Genomic DNA, 21750 nt, shown 5'->3' with positions numbered 1-21750 from the left:
TATTTTTCTAGATGAGAGGGTAAATCTGATCCCTATTGTCCCATCTTGATTGGAAACAGAAGTCTATTTTTCAGTTGTTGTTTAATGTTATCTTGTTTGGATATATTAAATGTATACATTCTCGATTGATAGACTTTGGATCCTTTCCAATTTTAAGCTATTGTAAATGAAACTGCTATGAATATTCTTATGCATATGTTTTGGTGAATACATGCATTCATTTCTCTTGGGTGAATACCTAGGAGTAGAAGAGATAGGTCATTATATAGGTATATATTTAGCTTTAAGATATGCTGCCAGTTTTCCAAAGGAGCTCACTATTTTAAACTCCCACCATTAATATATGAAAGTTCTGGTTGCTCCACATCCTAATCAGCACTTGGTACTGTCAGAATTTTTTGTTTCAAGCCATTCTGGTGATGTCTCATTTTAATTTGTATTTCCCTAAGGCCTAACGATTTTGATTGGGCACTTTTCCATATGCCTATTGACCATTAGGATATCATCTTACATGAAGTGCCCATTCAAGTCTTTTGCCCATTTAAAAACTGGATAGCTTAACCTTTTCTTAATGATTAGCAGGGGACTTTTTACATATTCTGAAAATAAATCTTTTGACAAATATTTTACTGTGAATATCTTCACCCCGTCCATGGAATATCTTTTCACTCTTATTATGGTAGATTTTGACAAACAAGAGTCCTCAGTTTTAATGTAGTCCAATTCTTTTATGGTTAGGTCTTTTGCTGTTTTTTTCTTTCTTCTTCTTGAATACAGCAGCAATAATATGAGAAATTTTATGTAGCCTAAAATTTCTTTTTGCCATTCTACAGGCTTTCTGTTCAATACCCAACTGTATGACATTATCAAGAGGCACTCTAAAGTCATTGGCTGCACATCCTACTGCAGTAATAGTAGACTCTAAACCCATTACAAAGTCCTCTGATGTTCACATTGTGACTTGCTAATCAGTTAGCAAAACAAATATTTTACTTCACCCTTACTTCATTTGGTAGTGTCTCTGTTCTTTTTGTTTGACAGTTTCTACAAGTAACAGGTTGAAGAGCACTTCTCTTTGACTGGTGGAATAAGTTTTTATTTCTTTCTTCTAGATTTTCATTGTTTCCCAAATTCTCTATAGAAAACATGCATAATTTTAATTTTAAAAATGTAAGCTATAAAAAACCCATTGATCAGCTGTGATGAAAATAAAATATATTTTATGATTCCGTATAGGTTACATTGACCATACACATTATGAATTATAAAGCAACCTGCTCACTGAATGTCTTTTGGGTAGATAGTAGAACAGTTTCATTACTTAAAAGCTTTCTACAATCAACATATTTTTCCCTTGTTAATAACTTATAGTTTTTATTAAAGTCTTGGTCAAGGAGATTCCAAGGTAGGGGTGGATTAAGTGGAAGCTACACTGACACTCTCCCAGGACCAAACTGGATTATAATTAAAATATAGAAAAACCATCCTGAATAATCAACTGAAGACTAGCTGGAGAGAACCCTCACAACCAAGGACCTAAAGTGGAGACCACATAGAGACTGGTAGGAAGTGTAGGGGCACGAGAGGGATGACTAGGCTCCCACAGGCAGCAGTTGAAGGTCCGGAGGGATATCTCAGCTGTAGGGGGTTCCCACTGAGAACTCTGGGTCTAAACCCCAAGCTGGGTGCTCCAGCTGAGAGTACCAGAACTGAGTGAGATGCTCACAAAACATCTGGCTTGAAAAGCGGATGGGTTTCTGTCTGCCAGGAAGGGACAGCTGAAAATGCAGGCACCCTCTTAAAGGGCCAATACACAAAATTTCATGTGCAGTCATTCACATTGGGCTCTGGGAGAAAGAAGGGCAGAGTGGGCTGGAGCTGTGTGAGGATAATCAGGAATGCTGGCTCTGGGAATAGAGCTCAGAGGGCAGCCATCTGGACTCCTGTGCAGAGTAATTCCCCAATACTGAGGACATTTTTTTTAGGCAGACAGTTACCATCTAAGCAGCTTTTGCCTGTGGGGGAAGCAATTGCCCTACCTTGTTGGAAAACCTCTCAACACACCTTGTGGAGTTTCTACAGCCAGAGGCTCATTAAGAGACTGAATAACAATCAGCCTCTGAGTGCTTTGAGGGTTTGCCTGATTTGCTTCTAAGACCCAGGGCTTGGAAAAGCAAAACTTGCTGCACATCTTTATCCTTTGTGAACGCACCCAGAAGGAGCAGAGGGAGCAACAAGCTGTGGACTGCAGAAAACTTCAAACAGGGTACTCAAGGCCAGTCACAAACAGCATCTGACATTAGCCTCACCCAGAGAGCATCCAAAAGACTGGGAGTCCTAGCAGATCTACCTAATATATAGAAACAAATCCAAACTGACAGCCAAGATGGGGATACAAAAAAAAAAAAAAAAGCCCCAAATGAAAGAACAAGAGAAGTCTCCAAAAAAAAGAGCTAAATGAAATGAGATAAGCAGTCTATCAGATATAGAGTTCAGAATAATGATCATAAGGATGCTCAACAGCATAAGAAAATATATGGAACCTATGAAGGAAATTAAGAATGACATAGTAGAAATGAAAAATATATTGAAAGGAATAGACAGCAGACTAGGAGAAGCTGGGGATTGGATCAGTGAATTAGAAGACCGGATAGAAAAAAATAACTCAATCAGAGAACCAAAAAGAAAACAATTAAAAGAAAAGGACAGTTTAAGGGAGCTGTGGAACATGAAATTAACAATATTTGCATCATAGGAATTCCAGAAGAGGGAGAAAGTAAGCAAGGGATAGAGAATTTGTTTGAAGAAATAATGGCAGAAAACTTCCCTAACCTCGTGAAGAAAAAAGTCACACAAGTTCAGGAGGCACAGAGAGTCCCAAGCAAAAGGAATCCAAAGAGGCTCACACCCAGATACATCATAATTAAAATGCCAAAAATTCAAGACAAAGAGAGAATCTTAAAGGCAGCTAGAGAAAAGCAATCTGTTACCTACAAAGGAGCTCCCATAAGGCTGTCAGCTGATTTCTCATCAGAAACTCTACAGGCCAGAAGAGAATGGCAAGGAGTATTCAAGGTAATAAAAAGCAAGGATATGACAACCAAAAACACTCTGTCCAGTGAGACTTTCATTCAAAATAGATGGTGAAATAAAGACAAAAAAAGGCTAAAGGAGTTTATCACCACCAAACCAGCAATGCAAGATATGTTAAAGGGACTGCTATAATAAGAAGTAGAAATAGAGATAAAAAGAGACATAGGCATAAGGAAATAAAATAGCAATAGATAAGTACCCACCAATAATAGCCTTAAATATAAATGGATTAAATGCTCCAACCAAAAGACATAGGGTAGCTGAATGGATAAGGAAACAGGACCCAAATATATGCTGTCTACAAGAGACCCACCTCAGAACAAAGGACTCACACAGGCTGAAAAAAGAACTTCTGGAGGACCTTAAGGGAGAGATTGACACAATACAGTCATAGTAGGGGACTTTAACACCCCACTGGCTTTACTGGATAGATCTCCCAGACAAAAAGCAACAAGGAAACAGTGACTCGAAATGACAGACTCAATCAGATGGATTTCGTTGATGTTTATCGAACATTTCACCCCAAAGTTGCAGAATATTCATTCTCCTCAAATGCACATGGGACATTCTCAAAGATAGACTGCATGTTAGGACACAAAACAAGTCTCTACAAGTTCAAGAAGACTGAAATAATATCAAGCATCTTCTCAGACATTTACACCATGGAATACAAAGCAGCTTTAAAAAAGAAGGATCTCCTACCCTCTGAGACTGAATAGTGGGAACTAGAGAATACTATGCTAAGCAAAATAAGCCAGTCAGAGAAAGACAAGTATCACATGATTTTACTCATATGTGGAATCTAATGAACAAAATAGACTGGTGAACAAAATAGATCTAGAGACATGGAAGCAAGGAACAGACTGACGAATCTCAGAGGGAAGGCGGGCTGGGTGGGTGGGATGAGACAGATTAACCTAAGAATTTATATGCATATATGCATAACCCATGGACACAGACAACAGTGTAGTGAAGGCCCGGAGGTGCGGGGTGGAAGGGATCAATGTGGGGGGAAGGGGGACATTTGTAATACTTTTAACTATAAATTAAAACATAAAAAAAAGTCTTGGTCAAGTTTATTTCTACTCTTGGTCTTACCTAATCTGCAAATGAAGCCACATGAGTTTTAAAATTATAATCACTGCCATTAAGTAATTACCAAGAAAAGAGGTTGAGCAATCTTTTGTGGTACTGTCCATGTTGCAAGAGCAAGAGGAGGGCTTCTGGATATAAATGTCTGGAAAGAGCTACCTACACTCTGTACCACATCATCTTTTCCTGCATTACTACGGGACAGTTTTTATAGACATGTATCCAGTCACGTGAGCAGCATTTAGAAATGCACAGTTTACTTGACAGCATTTACAAATTATGTCTTTTCCTTAGAATAATTTACACCGTGGAAATGCTTCCATATGCTGAAGTCAGACATGAGGAAGAAAAAATGATGTATTTTGGTGGGTAGTTTTTATATAGATACTAAACTACAATATGTACAAATCAGTAATTTGATCCCTTAAGAATCTACCATAAGTGGTTTTCTAATTCTTTTTGCTATTTTCTGCTATAGACTAGGAGTGAATTTTGCCACAAAACAATGGATCAGCAGGAATTCAAGTATGATTTATCTAAGTAATGAAAACAATTTGATAGCAATCATAATTCTTATGTTTTAACAAAAAAGTATATTTTTTCATATATTATTCTCAAAAAAAATTATATTTTCCTTTGTGTTCCTTAAAGTCCCAGGAGGAAACAATTTCCAACTTCAAATTACAAACCATGTACACTTGCAGTTAACTCCTCTCTATCCTGACTTTAGAATGGTGGTTTTAACTGTGGACCATGGGCCAACTCCAGCTCTCCACCTATTTTTGCAAATAAAGTTTTATTGGAACACACTCATGCACATTCATTACGTATTGTCTATGGCTGCCTTTGTGCTAAAAAAGCAGAGTTGAGTAGCTGTGACAGAGACTTTGTAGCCCAGAAAGCCTACAATATCACAATTGACCCCTAGATTTTTAAAGAAAAAAACTTCCAACCCCTGTTTTAATGAGTATCTCTTTATTTCTTATGTCATAGAAATAAATGGATGCTACTACTGCTTCTCCTGCCCTAGGAGTAAGTTTTTTTTTTTTCTTCTTCTAGTTTTTCACTGTTTTCTAGATTCCCCTATAATAAACATGCATAATGTTTGCAAGAATTTTGAGGATATAACCAAGCAAGATGACAGGCATATCTCCACAAAGCTCCAATTGAACATCAAGAAGAAACCCACCACCCAAGAAAGTACTGAATCCTTTCCTCTATGGGGTAAAGGTCAATAATGATCCCGGCAGCCAAAATACATACAATTAATTATATTTGAGAACTCTACTAAAGTGTATATTTTCCAAAATAAGTAATCTAAAAATGATATTGAAAAATATTTAATCTCAAATTTCTTATTAATATTTTGACAAGGAAGTATCATATACCAAGATATAATACTTTTCGCTCAATTTTAAATTCAAAATTCTAAAGTAACTCATAAGCCATTTTTTTCTTCACTTCTCAGAACAAATACTTTAAGAATGATACAGGCAATACATATATATAATTCAGGCTAACCTGAAAAATTAAGAGAGAGAGCAAAGTAAATTGATCACTTATAAAATATTTTCAGCTATGACAGTCTACCTGAGCAACAACAGCAAAAAAAGAATACTGGTAGATTGATTCAACTATTAAGATTAACAACACTGACAATTCCAAACAGTAATAAATATTATAACTTAATAATGAAAACAGACCATTGTCTTAGTCCATTCCAGCTGTTATAGCAAAAATACCATAGACTGGGTGGCTTATGAACAACGTACATGTATTTTTCACAGTTCTGAGGCTGGGATGTTTGATTTGGTATCTGGGGAGAGCCCATTTCCTTGCTGTGACCTCACAGAGCAGAGGGGGCAAGAGAGCTCTCTGGGATCTTTTATAAGGGCGCTGATCCTCTCATGACCTATTCATCTCCCAAAGGAACCACCTCCAAATACCATCACACTTGGGATTAAGTTACAACATATAAATTTGGGGGGATACGGTCAGTCTACAGCATTCCACCACTGCCCTCCCCAGATTTATGTCCTTCTTGTGTGCAAAATGCATTCCATCCCAATAGCCCCCAAAGTCTTAACTGGTTCCAGCACCAACTTTAACATCTAGGTCCAAAGTCTCATCTAAATATCACCTTAATCAATATGGAGAAAACTCAAGGTATGATTCCTCCTGAGGCAAACCGCTCTCCAGCTGCGAACCTGTGAGATCAAATATGTTATGTGCTTCCAAAATACACTAGTGGACAGGCACAAGACTGACATTCCCATCCAAATGAGAGAAAGAGGAAAGGAGAAAGGAAAGGCAGGTTCTGAGCAAGTCTAACACCCAGCAGGGCAAATTCCATTAGACCTCAAGGCTCAAGAATAATCCTCTTTGGCCTGATACTGTGCCATCCAGGCCCACTGAGGCAGTGGTCCCACCTGCAGCTTTGCTGGACAGGGGGTGGGGCCCCAAGGCTCCAGACTGTCTGCCCCCACAGCTTTGGGTAGCCCTGTCCCTGTTGTGGCTCTCCAGGATTGGTGTCTTGGGGCCACACTCATCCAGCCACTGGAGCAGCCCCTGGGACAACCAAGTTGCTCAGCACCAGAGTGCAGGGAGAGGAGCCCACGAATGGAGGTGGTGCAGAGGTGCACCAGGTGCAGAAGACACCAGCAGCCCCTCCTTTGCATTCTTCCATTTCTTGGACAATAGCTCCTGGCTTCTGTCAAGATGGCTAACTATTCTCCTTATCAAATGGTCTCACAGCAACACCCTTGGCATTCTTTCCTGAACAGGCTTTCTCATTCTTTTCAATATGAATAAGCTGAGAGTTTTCTAAATCATTAAGTTCTGTGTTCTGCTTACTTTCCAATTAACAATTCCATCTTTAAGTCATTTCTCTCTTCTCACATTTTACTACAAGCAGTCAAGAGAAGCCAGGCCACTGCTTCATCACTTTGCCTAGAAACTGCTTCAGTTAAATACCTAATTTCATCACTTGCAGATTCTACCTTCCACAAAACACTAGAATACGAACACAGCTCAGCCAAGCTCTTTGCCACTTTATGACAAGCAATTTCCAGTTTCCAACAACATGTTGCTCATTTCCACCTGAGACCTCATCTGAATGACACCATTCATACTTCTACCCACATTCTGTTTGGGATTACTCAGGTATTGTCTAAGAAAACTGGGGATTTCTCTACAGTTTTCTTTTCTTTCTGAGCTCTCATCAGAATTGCCTTTAAAAGTCCATTCATGGTCATGCAAGCTTTTTTTAGCATGCAACCTCAAAACTCTTCCAGCCTCTATTACTACCCAGTTCTTTAAAAAGTACCAGAGATGGCACTTTATAAACAACACAATGTTTTTCTCACATTTCTTGAGGCTGGAAATCAGAAATCAGGGTGCCAGGGTGGTGCCTTCTTCTGGGTTGCAGACTTCTCATAGTACCCACTCAGGGCAGAGCAGCAAGCTCTCTCATGATTCTAATAAGGGCACTAATTCCATTGCTCCTATGACATAATCACCACCCAAAGGCCCATGGTATGTATAAATTTCCAACATGATGTTTAGACCTTGGCCAGGTTTTCCATTCATTCAGTCATTCAACAAGTATTTTATTGAGCACCTACAATATTCCAGGAGCTAGGAATGTGACAGTGGACAAGATAGGCCAGATCCCACTTTTGTGGAGCTGACATGTAAGTGGGTCATACAATACAATACAGATTTATATCTGGCCTAGAAAAACAGAGCTAAAACATAATACATAGACCTAAAAGAAATTAGACTAATCAGACAAGACCATCAAGAACTTCTCCGAAGAAGGGACACATCTAGGCAAACCTGTGCACACACTCTTTCCTCATCTCCCTTCTCTCCTTGAGTTCCCCTGTGAAAACCCTGTCTCTGGAAAGGTTCCACTTAGTCACACTTACATACACACAGCTGACCTATTATTCCTCTCAGAAGCATCTGCTTTTTGTTACCGGTAGAGAAGAGACATTCCTAGATAGCAGAAAGGAACTTCAGGGACTTTCTCAGAGTCATATCATGCATCTAGTTCTAAGGAAGCATCCATCACGCACCTGCTCTGGTGCAGGATAGCACAGGGCTGGTTTAGGCAACAGTGAATAGTTCATTTACTATGAAACACTCAGAATCTGAAGGGAAATGTGCTGGATACTGTCTACCTGGCCCTCCAGATGCTCTGCCATCCTTCTCTATCCAGCTCTGTGGCCCAGGAGGCTGGCCTGCAAGGATAGCATCGAGGGCTTTTTGTCTTATGTCTTTGGTTGGGTTCAGCCAAAGGGAGTCACCACAGGAGGTAGAAGGGAGGAGAAAAGAGAGGGCCAGGTCCTTATTTCCCTGCTTCCTCTCTGCCTGGCCACTGGTGGGCAGTGGCCGTGTCCCCTATCAAAGATCATGGCTCCCTATTAGGTGTCCTCTTCTAGAGCCACAGCCATGGCCACAGCTATAGCTACAGCCCTCTCTCTAATCATCGGCACCCCTTGCCCCTGAAGGTGCCTCTAGAGGCTAAAGCTCCATGCTGGTTCCCCACCATTCCCAGGTATGTAATCTCACTGTCCTCTCCTTAACTGCCCCAATCTAATGGACACAAGCTGCAAAGCTGGCACTGCCCTCTGATCAGAGACTGACTCAAGCACCAGCTTCATTTTTAAGCTCCAAGGACTTACGAGGGTTCAGAGGGATGATAAACATTCTATAAATGATGCTTCCTCCCAGAATCAGCAATGACTCACCTCCAAATAGAACAAAACTCAAGGCGGCAACTAGAGCAACTCCAGCCCCCTAAGCAGAGAAGAACAGCCTCTGAATGGCCATGGCTTACCTTCCTGTGTTCAGTGGAGGGATGTGGGCAGACGAGCTGGAGTCCAAACAGTAGCAGGGAACCCAGGACACTGAGAAGGAAAAACAGCAGCAGGCAGCATTGTGAGTATGTTCCAGGCAGCATTTCTGTCTCATCTTTGGAAGGGAGACATCCGTCTAACCTGGGTCCTGGGATGTGACCCAGTGAAGAGGCAAAGGGTGGCCCACGGGAGGGGAGGCAGCAGAGCTATGGACAGGGCCATGGCACAGGACAGATTTAGGATCAAACCCAGCGATGCCGCTTACCAGCAAGGTTTCTAGGTCAGAACAGTTAACCTCTTTGAGCCTTGTTTTCTTCTTTGTTAAGATGGAATAACACAGAAGCTGGCTCCAAGGTGTGGGGAGGACTGAACGCGGTAGCGTGCCCTGTCTGACACAGTAAGTGCTGTGCGTGCTTGGTCCTCGCGGAGCTGGTAAGGCCGGGGCTTTGGAGCCCAGCCAGGGAAGTTGCTCTCCCACACCTAGGCTGTCCTCGGAGCCTTTCCTTTGCCAGTCCTTGGCCCCTGGTGTCACATATGTTCTCCATGGGAGGGATTAGCTATGTTAAGCCCCACTGTCACCAACCCTGATTAGGGCTTGTCATCAATAAACGGAAGGTATAGAAATAGGAGCCAGCTGGCCCCGAGACAGCAGGGTGTGCTGGGAGAGCATGAAGCTTTGGATTCAAACACATCTAGGCTAGAATCCCAACTCCACCCTTCCCATCTGGGTGATCCTGGGTAAGCTAATGTCTCCACACCTCCCTGTGCTCATCTTGTGAGGATCACTGAAGATGACAGAGGTGAAAACACCCGGGACAGGCAGGCAGGCAGAGGAAACAAGTATTGTCAAGTAAGTTAAATGCCTAAAGTCCCTTGATCTCAAATCAACGGCATTGTTTTAAGCATCCCTGCAAAAGGCCTCTGGCCCTCCTGAGCTACACTGAATCCTTTCTAGGATTTAACCCTGAGGGCAGAAGTTAAGCAACCCAGTGGTTCTCAACCTTGGTGAAGCCTCCAGCAGAACTGAGTTAAAAACCACTGCCTTGTCCAAGAAAACTCACTGTGTGGAGGTGGAAATAAAGAAGGAAACCTGTCTGAATCTGAGCTTAGGGCTTGTGAAGTTAGAAGAGGCTCCCCCCATCTCTAAGAACCCTAAATTCCACCCAAAGCCCTAACAGACCACACAGCGTGCGCATAGACAGACTGGTTAGAGAGTGTGCTGGGACAGGGAGCAGAGTGAAGGGACAGGTAACCAGGTGTTAAATGCATCCTTTCTGCTATTGTCTTCCAGATGCAGCTGAGACCCCAACGCAGAGGACCAAGGGTATTCCATATGCACACATTCTAAAGAGAAGGGCTGCAGCTCTATGAGGACTGAAAAAGGACATGCCCCCACCCAAGATGTCCTCCAGCGATGGGGCAGGGGCATCTAAAGGAGTGGGTGTGCACAAAAAGGTAGAAAAAAACAGCTTTTTTTCTAGCTGTATCCTTACTGGATCCAGTTTGTCCTCTAAACTAAGAAACAAGTGCATCACGACTCAGGAGTCTATGCTCCTCTGTTACATGACCTTGGGCAAATCACCTCTGTACCTCAGTTTTTTCATCTATAAAATGAAAATAATATTGCCTGCCCTGCTGACCTCAAATAAGTGAAGATGAGAGAAAGCACATTATGAACCATGCCTACAAATCTGAATCATTTGTAACACATCCTGGCACTGTTTACTCATTCAAAAAAAACACAGCTTGGTGCGGTTTTGTTAAAAAAACAAGCAGCAGCTCCATAAATGTGTTACACCTCAGCCCCTCAAAGTTCTTGGCAGACACCTAAGCCACATATCTGTAAAACGACCAGGAGCAATTCTGCATACCTGCTCATCCCAGGTTGCACTTGTAAAACTTTCAGGCCACTTGAGGCAGGAGAGGGAGTGAAAGACTGGAGGAGGGAAGAGCCTAAGTTTTTCCCAGGTCAGCTCTACTCCCAGATATTCCTACAGCTCATTCCCTCACCTCCTTCTGATGTCTTTTGGAGATAAGACTTCCCTGACCCTATAAGAAACAGCACACCCTCTCCCAGGCCGACTGTATTTTTCTCCACAGCACCTACTGTCTCACAGACTATGTCTTTATTCATTTAAAGTACACCTCTGCTCACTGGAATATAAGCTCCATGAGATCAGAGTTTGTTCGGCCTCTACTTTATCCCCAGCACCTAGCAGAGTGTCTGCTATATAGTAAGAGCTCAATTCATTGAGTTAATGAGTGATGCTACATCATCTTGACAACCTTTGAAATGTCAAGATAAGTGGAAATAGTGTGAATTACCATATTCAAAAATGTCCAAAGTTATTTGGGAAGATTTTTTTTTTAGTACGTTTTTATTTATTTCAGAGAGAGAAAGGGAGAGGGAGAGAGAGAAACATCAATGATGAGAGAGAGTCATTGATCGTCTGCCTCCTGCATGCCCCCTTCTGGGGATCAAGCTGGCAACCAGAGCATGTGCCCTGACTGGGAATTGAACCTCCATCTCCTAGTTCATAGGTCGACAACCACTAAGCCACACCAGCCAGGCAGGAAAGCTCTTAAAAGTTCTTAAATGAAAGATTTATAAAAATCAGTTGCACTTTTGGATTTTTATATGATGCCCCCAAATTCATTCTCATAGCATTCACATGAGGTATGGCAGCAAGAGGTTTGTTGGTGCCTCTTGTTACAAAAATGCAACACGAGTTGTATTTAGATGTTCAAATGCTTTTTTTCTTCATCAAGCTGGGCCCTAGTGAGGCTAAAACACACAGGGGTACCCAGTAAAATTCATTCTGGAATAAAATCTTAGTTATTAAATGGGCTCTGCTCTGAATAGAATAGAATAAATCCCCCCAAAGGGGACATAATTCTTTGGCTGCAACACAGCAGCTAGAGCAATACATGGCCCCCAGGGCCAGGAGAAACTCTGCCAAGGGCTGAAAGTTTCCTACCCCTGCTCAGTTGGCTCTGTTTGGGGATATGCCACCCTGCTCTCGCATACCTATCTAATTGTTAGTCTACAGCTGTGCCCACACCTCTTCAAGATACCAACAATCTAGCCCAAATCCTTGTTCCTCCTGATCCAATTCAAAATTAATGTTCAGGGAATGCAAGAGCATGTGTGTGTCTGTGTGTGTGTAGCCCGTGTGTTATTTCACTTTGATAGTTTGCTTTGGCAAACTGCTCCCAGCTCGCAACGTTTTGACAGACTGAAGGCTACCAGGGCCTTTGGCAAACAAATCACAGTTCCCTCCGAGCGGCAGGGGAAGCCACATTCCTACCAAGACTTTCTGATTCACCTTGTAGGAGAAACAACCCACCATTTCACACCAGTCAGAAAAAGGAAAAAAAAAAAGTTATGCCACTTCCTCAGCTCTGTTCTAGAGTTTAAACACACCATCATTTCATTTCCTCATATAGAAAATAATGCTTACTGAAATTTGGTACAAGATCTACATCATGGAACTAGGGCTCTGGGCTTCTGTGTTTGCCTTGGCCCACCCCTCCCATGCCCACCCCAACCATCCTCAACCCCAGTGAGGGTGGATCATGTCACAGCCACTGTGTACCTCAATTAACTCAGCACCACTTAAGCGTATCAAGTAACAAAACAAGGAACACAGAAAAAAAATTAACTTCTTTTCTTCTTTAGTTAATACAACCAAGAGATATTTTGGGAGGAAACTAATCACTAATAAAATTATACCGACCTTAGCAAAAGAGAGCCAAAATCTTAGCATTGAAGTGAAATCTGTACCCACTGCATTGTGGAGATCAGGAATGTTTGCTAAGCATGCATTTTACATGTTCAGCTCAATCATCTGCATTCCCCAGAGAGCAGTTAAGAGTAAAGAAAGCAGCCTGGCCGGGCGTGGCTCAGCGGTTGAGCCTCGACCTAGGATCCAGGCGATCAGGGTTCGATTCCTGGTCAGGGCACATGCCTGGGTTGCAGGCTGCAGCCGATCAATGACTCGCTCATCATTGATGTTTCTATATCTCTCCATCTCCTTTCCTCTCTCTGAAATCAATAAAGATATATATATATATATATAAAAGAGTAAAGAAAGCAAGAGAGGGAGGTGGGTTACAAATGATATTAGTCAGTGAAGACTCGATGGTTACCACCAATGTGAATTCTTAAAAGTATTATTTCATTTAATCCACGACCATCCTATCAGATACTTTTATCACACCCATTTTGTAGGTGAGGAAATTGAGGCACAGAGAGGCTAAGTCATTTACCAAAGGGCACACACTTCTCCTAAGGGGAAAAGACTAATTCCCATGCCAGCAGTCATACCTTAGGCCCGAACCCCTAACCACTGTGCTCTGGGGCCTCATTAGGAAACAATACACCTTTTAACCAAGTATTTGCATTTGATCACATCAATTTTCTTCCCCAGTCTTATGAGACTGTGGCTTCACACATCTTGTTTTACTTTGTCATTGCTTGCAAAAATAATCAGAAAATAAGTAGATGCAATAAAACCTCGTTTATCCAGCCTCACTAGAGAACATTAGAAGTTTTAAAATAATTGAAACTAACCATTTAAACCTCAAGCTTGAAAGAAAAATCATTCCATTTATTCCCTCTTCTTTCTTATACAAAATATGCTGAGCTTAAGTAACTTTTCTTAGAGGGCTCAGGGTCACCAGTGTGCATATCTACCAATCTGTGTGGCATAAGGTGGTGGTGTCGAAGCAGAGGGTTGAAAGCCCAGAGCCTAGGACTCTGAATCCCACTGGTCCTTTGCTGTCACCTCCCCACCATCAAGCATTGCCTCCTGGACTGTGGATGAGCCTGTGTCCTCTTAATCGGCTCCCTTCAGGTCGGCCTTGGCCTTGGAAACCTTTAGACAACCAACCTGCAGCCAAACCAAGACCATGCAGGCTCTGGGGAAAGGCCTGCCTGGCCTTTATTGGGTAAATGTTTCCATTTTAGAGCATGGACTTTGGGACACCTATTTTAACTGCATATTGGCTTTTATTGCTTATTTCCAGCTTATCCACTCTTGTAGCCATTTGTGTTTTCTGGACCAGGGCCTCCAGAAAAGTGAGGTGTTCTGTCACTGATCGCACAGCTTTTCAAGGCACAACATCCTTTGGTAAATTTCCCTGCTCTTGAGAAAATGATTTCTGAGACATCTTTGCAGCTAACAGAACAATCAGCAGAGTCCACACTCAGGGCTAATAAAAAGCAAATGACCCAAACAATGGCAGGATGGAATGAAGAGAGGGGAGAAAGGAGATGGAGGGAGTTAGTATTGGCCACTACAGAAATGCAAAATGCTGCTGTGACCAACTCTTTTCATCAGCAAAGTGTTTTCTAAGTGTGTCCAGAATTCTGTTGTAAAAATAGAATAGAAGAACTGGGAAAAGGAAAACAATCCTAAAAAGAGGAATTCTATAAGCTGGAGTCATTGGTTCTGATCCTGGGAGGTCAAGGTTTGCCTGAAGCCTATAAATCTACTTGGGTACATAAGGAATGGGTAGCTTGTAACCCAATGACCATGCCTTGGCGCCACTGAACCCTTCTGGTACAGAATGTTCTAGCAAATCCCACATTCAAGTACTAAGTGACGAAGACATGGTCCAGGTGCAGGGCTGTGCCAGGCATAACAAAAAATCAATATTGTCCAAATCCTTGCCATCATTTAATAAAAAGGGGTTTGCCAAGGCAGTCCTCCAAAAAACAATTTTCCTCCTGGCCTCTATGCCCACCATTCAGACGGCTCCTACCAGGCTTCCCACAACACATTCCAGCAGGTTCTTGCTGGTATACTTGTGTTTGTCTGCTTCTACCAGATGACTTGTGTTCATAGAGAGTCAACCACTGTCCCAAACCTGTTTATGCCAGTTGCTCTGCAATTACATAAAATACTCAAATAACACACAGACCCATGAAATAGAGCACAAAAATAAAGAGTAGTTAGTTGTTTCTACAAAATGAAGCTGAATACTTTGGAAAGATGCAATAAAGGAAAGTAGCGAAGACAAAAATAAAAAAACTGCAGGCAAATTAGGGGTAGATGAGACAACTGTAAATGATTAGGGGTAAAAATAATAAAACTTTAGAATCATTCTGTACTCAGATTGCTTTGCAAATGTCTTTAAATTCTCACTCCACGTTAAAGAACTCCAAATGGAAACGTTAGATAATGCTTATGGGTGTGGTTTGTGCAAGAAAGACAATCAGGACTTCATGTGCAAAGAAAAGTCCTTGGCCTCACATCAAAAAACTGGTGAGTGAATGTACATGTGTTTTAAGTTAAAAATAAACTGTTACGATCTTCTGCTTTAACCTATTTTGTAATTAATGATCCTGATCAGGAAAGAAAAATATTCTACTTTACTCCTTTTACATAAAAGGTAATTATTAAATTATTCATTCAATATTCAACAAATATTTATTAAGCATCAACTGGGAAGTGGTTCAGATATGGGCTACACCAGCTGTCCCCGCCTGTTAACACCATGAGGGTGAACACGATGGCCCGCCCTCTTCCTCTCCCGCTCCCCCTCCTCCTCCTACTCTCCTCCTCCACCCCATTTCTTGGTCACTGGCATAAGGACACTGAATGACCCCCGTCCTTCCCAATTATCACACATTTCTTTACCCCTGAGGGGAATCTCAGTTCTCACTGCTTCGGGCGGGCGTTATCCTCACACGGACACACACCGTCCTCACCCACTTCTTTCTTCTTCTCTGTACTCAGGATCTTTCTCAGCTGCCCAAAGAACAGCCAGCCACCTTTCTCTTTCTCATTTCCTCAGACCCTTTTGGTGGTATTTCTAAGCGAAGGAGCTGACAGGCATTACAGTAATATTACTCACTGAAATGTATATCAAGGAAAAGAAAAGCCTTTAGGTTTCAGAAGACTAAAACCAGACACTTGACCTAGGGCCATCAAACTGTACAACACTTAAAATGATCCAGAACTCTCCATAAACTATAAAAATCACCATCTAACTCTGTAATCTCTAATCACATCTGCATTTCTTCAAAAACTACCATTCAAAATAAGAATCACTGAATCAACTTTATTTCCTGCCAATTTAACCGTTTGGCATTTTCAATAGTTTTGTTTTCTTCTATGTTTTCATTTCAAACATAAAATATATCAATTATACTCAAAGTACTCCACGAGGTAAAGGAAGAGCCCTGAGCAAGCAGAATGACTCTAAGGAGATCCTGTAGGCTGCCCCTGGTAGGCAGAGTCATCACTTGTTACAACACTTCTCAGGAAAAATTGTTTCCTTCCACTCAGTCACTGAACAAACACAGAAGCATGTGACTGCGCATACAAGGAAAAAAGGTGCACAATTTGGGACAAGTCTTTAGAAATACAAACACTTCTGATCGCTTAGCACCTTTTCCTCTCTAACTTGGAACAGATTAAGGAACATTCCTTAATCCAGCCTTGACTGACCCTTTGGTCCAAAAGAATTCTTCTTATCCTACATTTTGCATGGCATCCAGAACTTGTCCACGGTTCAGTGACAGCCCACTAACCAGTTCTATCAAGAGTTAAAATCTTATGTCTGTTCTGCTACTGGGTTTTACTGTGATTCTTTTTTATTACTACAGACTCTAAGCAAGCCAGAGATACTCTTGCTACGTTACTACTCAGGGCTGCACTGTCTCTTTCAATGAGGAAGAAGCTGGCTTTCTGCTTTTCTGTGACTTGGCAAAAACTGAACAGGGATTTTTTAAACTAAATCTCTGCATATCAGAATTGTGAATCCCCTTAAATGTTTTTTCCTCTCAGGGATTTTCTTGGCAGCTAACTTCTAATTTTGACCCGTTTTCCCTATAGGTAGAGAAATCCTCCAGCTTCTCCAATGGATCTTTATGCATTTGGTTGCCTTGATAAATATTAAAAAGCCCTTAATATGTGTTCCTCATCTACCATTTTTGTCAAAGATCTCTTACTCTTAAAGTAACCAAAGCCCATTTCCCCAGAACATTCAGAAAAGCATTTAAACAAAAAACACTCTAGGTTTGTTTTTTTGTTTGGGGGGAGGAGGTTGTTTTTTGTGTTGGTGTTTTCTTTTTTCTTCCCAGTTTACATGGCTCTAGAAACAGAATGCAAAATAGTTTGAGCACCTGGCTTAGGAAGGAGATCTGATCGAAATCTCCAGCTGAGCTCTCCCAAAGAATCCTGTCATCATAACTCACATATTCTTTACCCAATCCTCACAGCAGGACTCTTCGAGAACTGTCCTACTGAGCAGCCCTGTTCAAACAATCCCTTAGCAGGACCCTAATGTCAGATCCCCTTGATGGGAGATGGCCTCCACACCATGGATCATTACAGAGCTATCAATTAAAATCCTAAAACATCAGAAAAAATATTTGTAAAGGGGGACTTCTCCCAAGTAAAGCCCTTTCTGTGCAGCCTGGTGGCCACAATTTTGAGGGTCCTCAATACTTTTAGGGGCTTTTCTGTTAACAGCCAGACTTAACACTTATTTATCACATGGTGAACCCAGCTTTGGTCATCTGCTCTTTTCTTTTTTTTAAATCCTCACCCAAGGATATTTTTTTCCATTGCTTTTCAGAGAGAGTGGAAAGGGGAGAGAGAAAGAGAAACATCAATGTGAGAGAGACACATTGATTGGTTGCCTCCTGCACACACCCTGACTGGGGTGAGGGATCAAGCCTGCAACCATGGAATGTGCCCTTGGCTAGAACTGAACCCGGGACCCTTCAGTTCTCAGGGTCACACTCTAACCACTGAGTCAAACTGGCTAGAGCTCATCTGCTCTTTTCAATCCAATTCAATATGTGACTATGACATCCACTTCTCTGTCCCCTCTTAGGTACTAGCGTTCAACTAGGCCAAGGTGCCCATGTGACCCTGGTTTTATAGTAGTATAATGGAGCTTCCACAAAATGCATGTATAGCGCATGTCTTCAAATAGCTTTTAAATTATTTTTTGAACTATGGCTTAAAAATGCAAACATGCTAAATTAGATTAGATGTCAAATATTAAGCCTGAAGAGACCATAAAACATTAACTAGGGCTGCCCTGTTAATGGCTGGATTTTGCAGAGGTCTCTGACTCTGACACACTTGTGAATGTCATTGATGAAGGTTATAGTTCTGCATATATCTTTGGACTTCAGGCCTGCACATGTCTGTTCATGTAAAATTATACAAGCAACTACAGACTACAGTGCGCGCTCGCGCGCGCACACACACACACACACACACACACAACTATACTCAATTAAATGCCAGGCATGGGCCTCAGAGCACCTGCCAGGCAAATGCTCAAGCCCTGGTTGGGCAATTGTATGTAGTACCATCATAATAACATATTATAAACCATTTTACTTTTTATTGTAAGTTCTGGGCATTTGGGCTAACATATAGTCTTGGTTATTCAACTTTGAAACAGAAGGTTCTTCCTTGCCATCTTTCTAGATTCTGAATCAATTCATTTTTAGAATATCCTGATTACAAGATAAGTTTCAGCAAAAAACTGTTACTCATTGCAATTACTTACCTGTACAGATCAAGATTTTCTTAATACTATGCAGCTAAAACAAGTGTAAAATCAACCAGATGCTGAGGCTGGTGTACCACCTATCAACCATAAATCCTGAGTTCAGATTTTGGTGTTTAGCCCTTGCAGGTTTGGCTCAGTGAACAGAGCAACAGCACATGGACTGAAGGGTCCTGAGTTTGATTCTGGCCAAGGGCACATACCTCGGTTGCAGACTCAATCCCCAGCCCAAGTCATGGGGTATGCAGGAGGCAACCAATCGATGTCTCTCTCTCACATAAATGTTTCTCTCTCCTCTCTCCCTCGCCCCCCTCCCCTCTCTCCTCTCCCTCTCCTTTCCACTCTCTCTGAAAAGCAATAGAAAAAATATCCTTGGGTGAGAATTAAAAAAAAAACTTTTGGTGTTCACCCAAACAGACTCAATGATCTCATAATGTGTAAATATTAAAAAGTTGAACTTGTAAAATAAATTTTTTAATCCTTACCTGAGGAAATGTTTTTTCATTGATTTTAGAGAGAGAGGGAGAGAGAGAAAAACACTGATATGAGAGAGGAACATCAATTGTTTGCCTCCCATACACACCCTGACTGGGGATTGAACCCAAAACCTGGGTATGTGCCCTGACCCTGAATCAACCCGTGACCTTTCAGTGTATAGAATGATGATCCAATCAGCTGAGCCACACTGATCAGGGCTAAAATAAATTTATCTTAATAAAATACTGCCATTGGGTATTTTATATATTGAGATTTTACATAGGATTTTGATTGAAGAATTTTTAAAAGGGTTCATTAGCTTAAAAGTTTGAAAATAACCTCAATGACAGGGGCTACAGTTCCTGAGCACCAAGCACATTTTCTGACTCTGCACTAAAGGGATGTGGCAGACAGCAGTCAAGGACTCTGAGCACTGTTCTACAAATTAGAGATACTAGTGCTTGTTCTATTTACCTCCCATGGTTGATATCAGGATCAGATAAAAAAATGCAGGTAAAAGTCATAGATGCTTTGATCAGTTTTTGACTTAATTGATCTGGTTTCTTATTCTCTTTTTAAAAAGTTCTCCACTTACCTGAGAGACCCCATGAAATGGGGATCCATGATGCCGAGGTCCAGGGAAAAAGCAAGGACTCCTGGGAGATGTTGCCAATTTTCTGCAGGCGGGAGTGGTGTTCAAACTCCTATAGAAGGAACAACAATGCTATTTTTAGTATGGTGCTTAGGAAGATTCTACAGGCTACAATTCTACAGCCTAAGTAGGCCAATGAAATCAGAAGTGAGCAAATGGAAGACATAACAAAAATTCCACTGACCAGTTATGATTACCAGATTTCCCAGTTCAAGTCTGATTGTGTATGAACAAATTCACAAGACATTTAGCACAGTGAATGATCCACACAAGATGTTCAATAAATGCTTATCGATGATGATCTCTGAGGACCCTGAGAAAGAAGATACCTCCTAAGAAAGGCTCCAGGTGGCTAACTGGACTCAAATTGAAAACAAACAAACAAACAAAACAGAGCCTAGCAGCCATTTCTACGCATCAGGCCTCTCTTGCAAACTGCACTTCAGGGAGAAGCCTGCAGTGCACTGCCTGCCTGCATGGTGTTTCTGCCATCTGAGCCAGCCCTTTATGAATGAGTTCCTGGAATCCTATTTCAACCAATAGGACTGAGGCTTTCCTCATCCAATTGGAGCTGTGCAGCTTTAGCCAACCAGAGCAGCTCTATTATGACCAATCAGCATAGTGCCTTTTGGACCAATCAAACTGTGAAGATTTGGAGTTCTCATTTGCATGAGGACAAACCAATCAGGGACCAGGGGTAGGGACTTCTGTCTATATAAGCCAGCTCCCCTGTGGCTCTGGCCCCGGCTGAGGCTCCAGGAGCATACTTTCCCTTTCCACTGAAGACTGTGTTTCACTGGCTGAGCTGAACCACCAAAGCTGCTCACTGGAACAAAGTGCAGCAGACTGGCACAGACTAGAGCAGACCTGAGAATCGCAAAGCAGACCGGAATGGACCACAGCAGACAAGGAGGAGCAGGACTGTCTAGCTAGGCAGGGACCTGGCCTCAGGGCTGCCTCACAGATGTGCGGTACCACAATTGAGCTGTTTTGCAGTGAAAAAAGTTTCCTTCTTCACTGCACCCCAAATTGGGGATTCCTGTTGGTGTTGAATTGACACCAACAACCATCAGTTGACACCTCAGGCTCCAAGCTCAGCCAAACTGGCATTAGGCAAACCTGCATTGGAAATTTAGCCCCATCTATAGAAGACTCCTTAACCACAGGAAAGTCATTTTGCCTCTGTGTCTTGGTTTCCACGATGTACAACTGCCCTTCTTGTGTTTGGCTCCTCAATGTAGCCATATCCTTTGAGTGAGAGGTGGATAGCAAGGGGTGGGGACAGAGTAAATCTCAGGAGTGGGTAAAAATACTAACAGTGCAAAGAAATGACATACTGACACATGCTACAACATAGATGAACCTTGAAAATATTATCCTAAGTGAAAGAAGCCAGCCACAAAGGTAGTGTATTGTATGATTCCATTTATAAGAACTGTCCAGAATAAACATATCTACAGATACAGAAGGTACATTGCCACAGTCTGAGGGTGGAGTGGGACTCATGGGAGGGTACAGTGTTTCCTCCTGGTGTGACAAAAATGTTCTAATATTAGATTGTGGTGATGGTTGCATAGCCCTTTAGTGAGTATACTCACTAAAAGCCGCTGAATTGTACACTTATAAACTGAAGTATGGTATGTGAATTATATCTCTATAAAATACTGCCTATAGAACTACTGCAAGTAGTTGTGACAATCAAATGAGTAGACACTGGCCCAATGCCTGGCACAGAGTGACACTAAATAAAAAGTAGTTCTGATGATACTCATTCAAGAAGTAAAGCAACACTTAAAAAGTGGTATCACAGTAAAAACAGGAAGCTAACACTGCTTCACCTACAAACACTGCTTTATTCAGAAGGCTACACTAAACAGAATTTCTAAATGTTGTCCGGTGATCCAACAGTTTCAAAGTTTATGAATAGCCTCAGAAAGCCCAGGATGGGAGGTTTGGTTGAAATGTGATGGAACTTGGAAAGTAAAACCATGGCCCAGCCTCCTCTTCTCTCGCAACTCCTTTCAGAGAAAGACA

General features: G+C 41.8%; 1 protein-coding gene across 1 annotated transcript in view; it reads right to left on the bottom strand.

Moving 5' to 3' along the window:
- Positions 1 to 19760, bottom strand: part of THSD4 (thrombospondin type 1 domain containing 4) — a 563564-nt gene extending 543804 nt beyond the window's left edge. The window contains exons 1-2 of the mRNA XM_081158486.1: positions 19660 to 19760; positions 9029 to 9098 (exon numbers count right to left, since the gene is read on the bottom strand). Coding sequence (XP_081014612.1) covers positions 9029 to 9098; positions 19660 to 19688 — 99 coding nt within the window. The 5' untranslated portion in view covers positions 19689 to 19760. The remainder of the gene's footprint in view (positions 1 to 9028; positions 9099 to 19659) is intronic.
- Positions 19761 to 21750: the final 1990 nt, after the last annotated feature.

Source organism: Miniopterus schreibersii (genome assembly GCF_964146895.1).
Source record: "Miniopterus schreibersii genome assembly, chromosome: 1".
NCBI lineage: Eukaryota > Metazoa > Chordata > Mammalia > Chiroptera > Miniopteridae > Miniopterus > Miniopterus schreibersii.
This window is presented reverse-complemented; position numbering and strand designations above follow the sequence as displayed.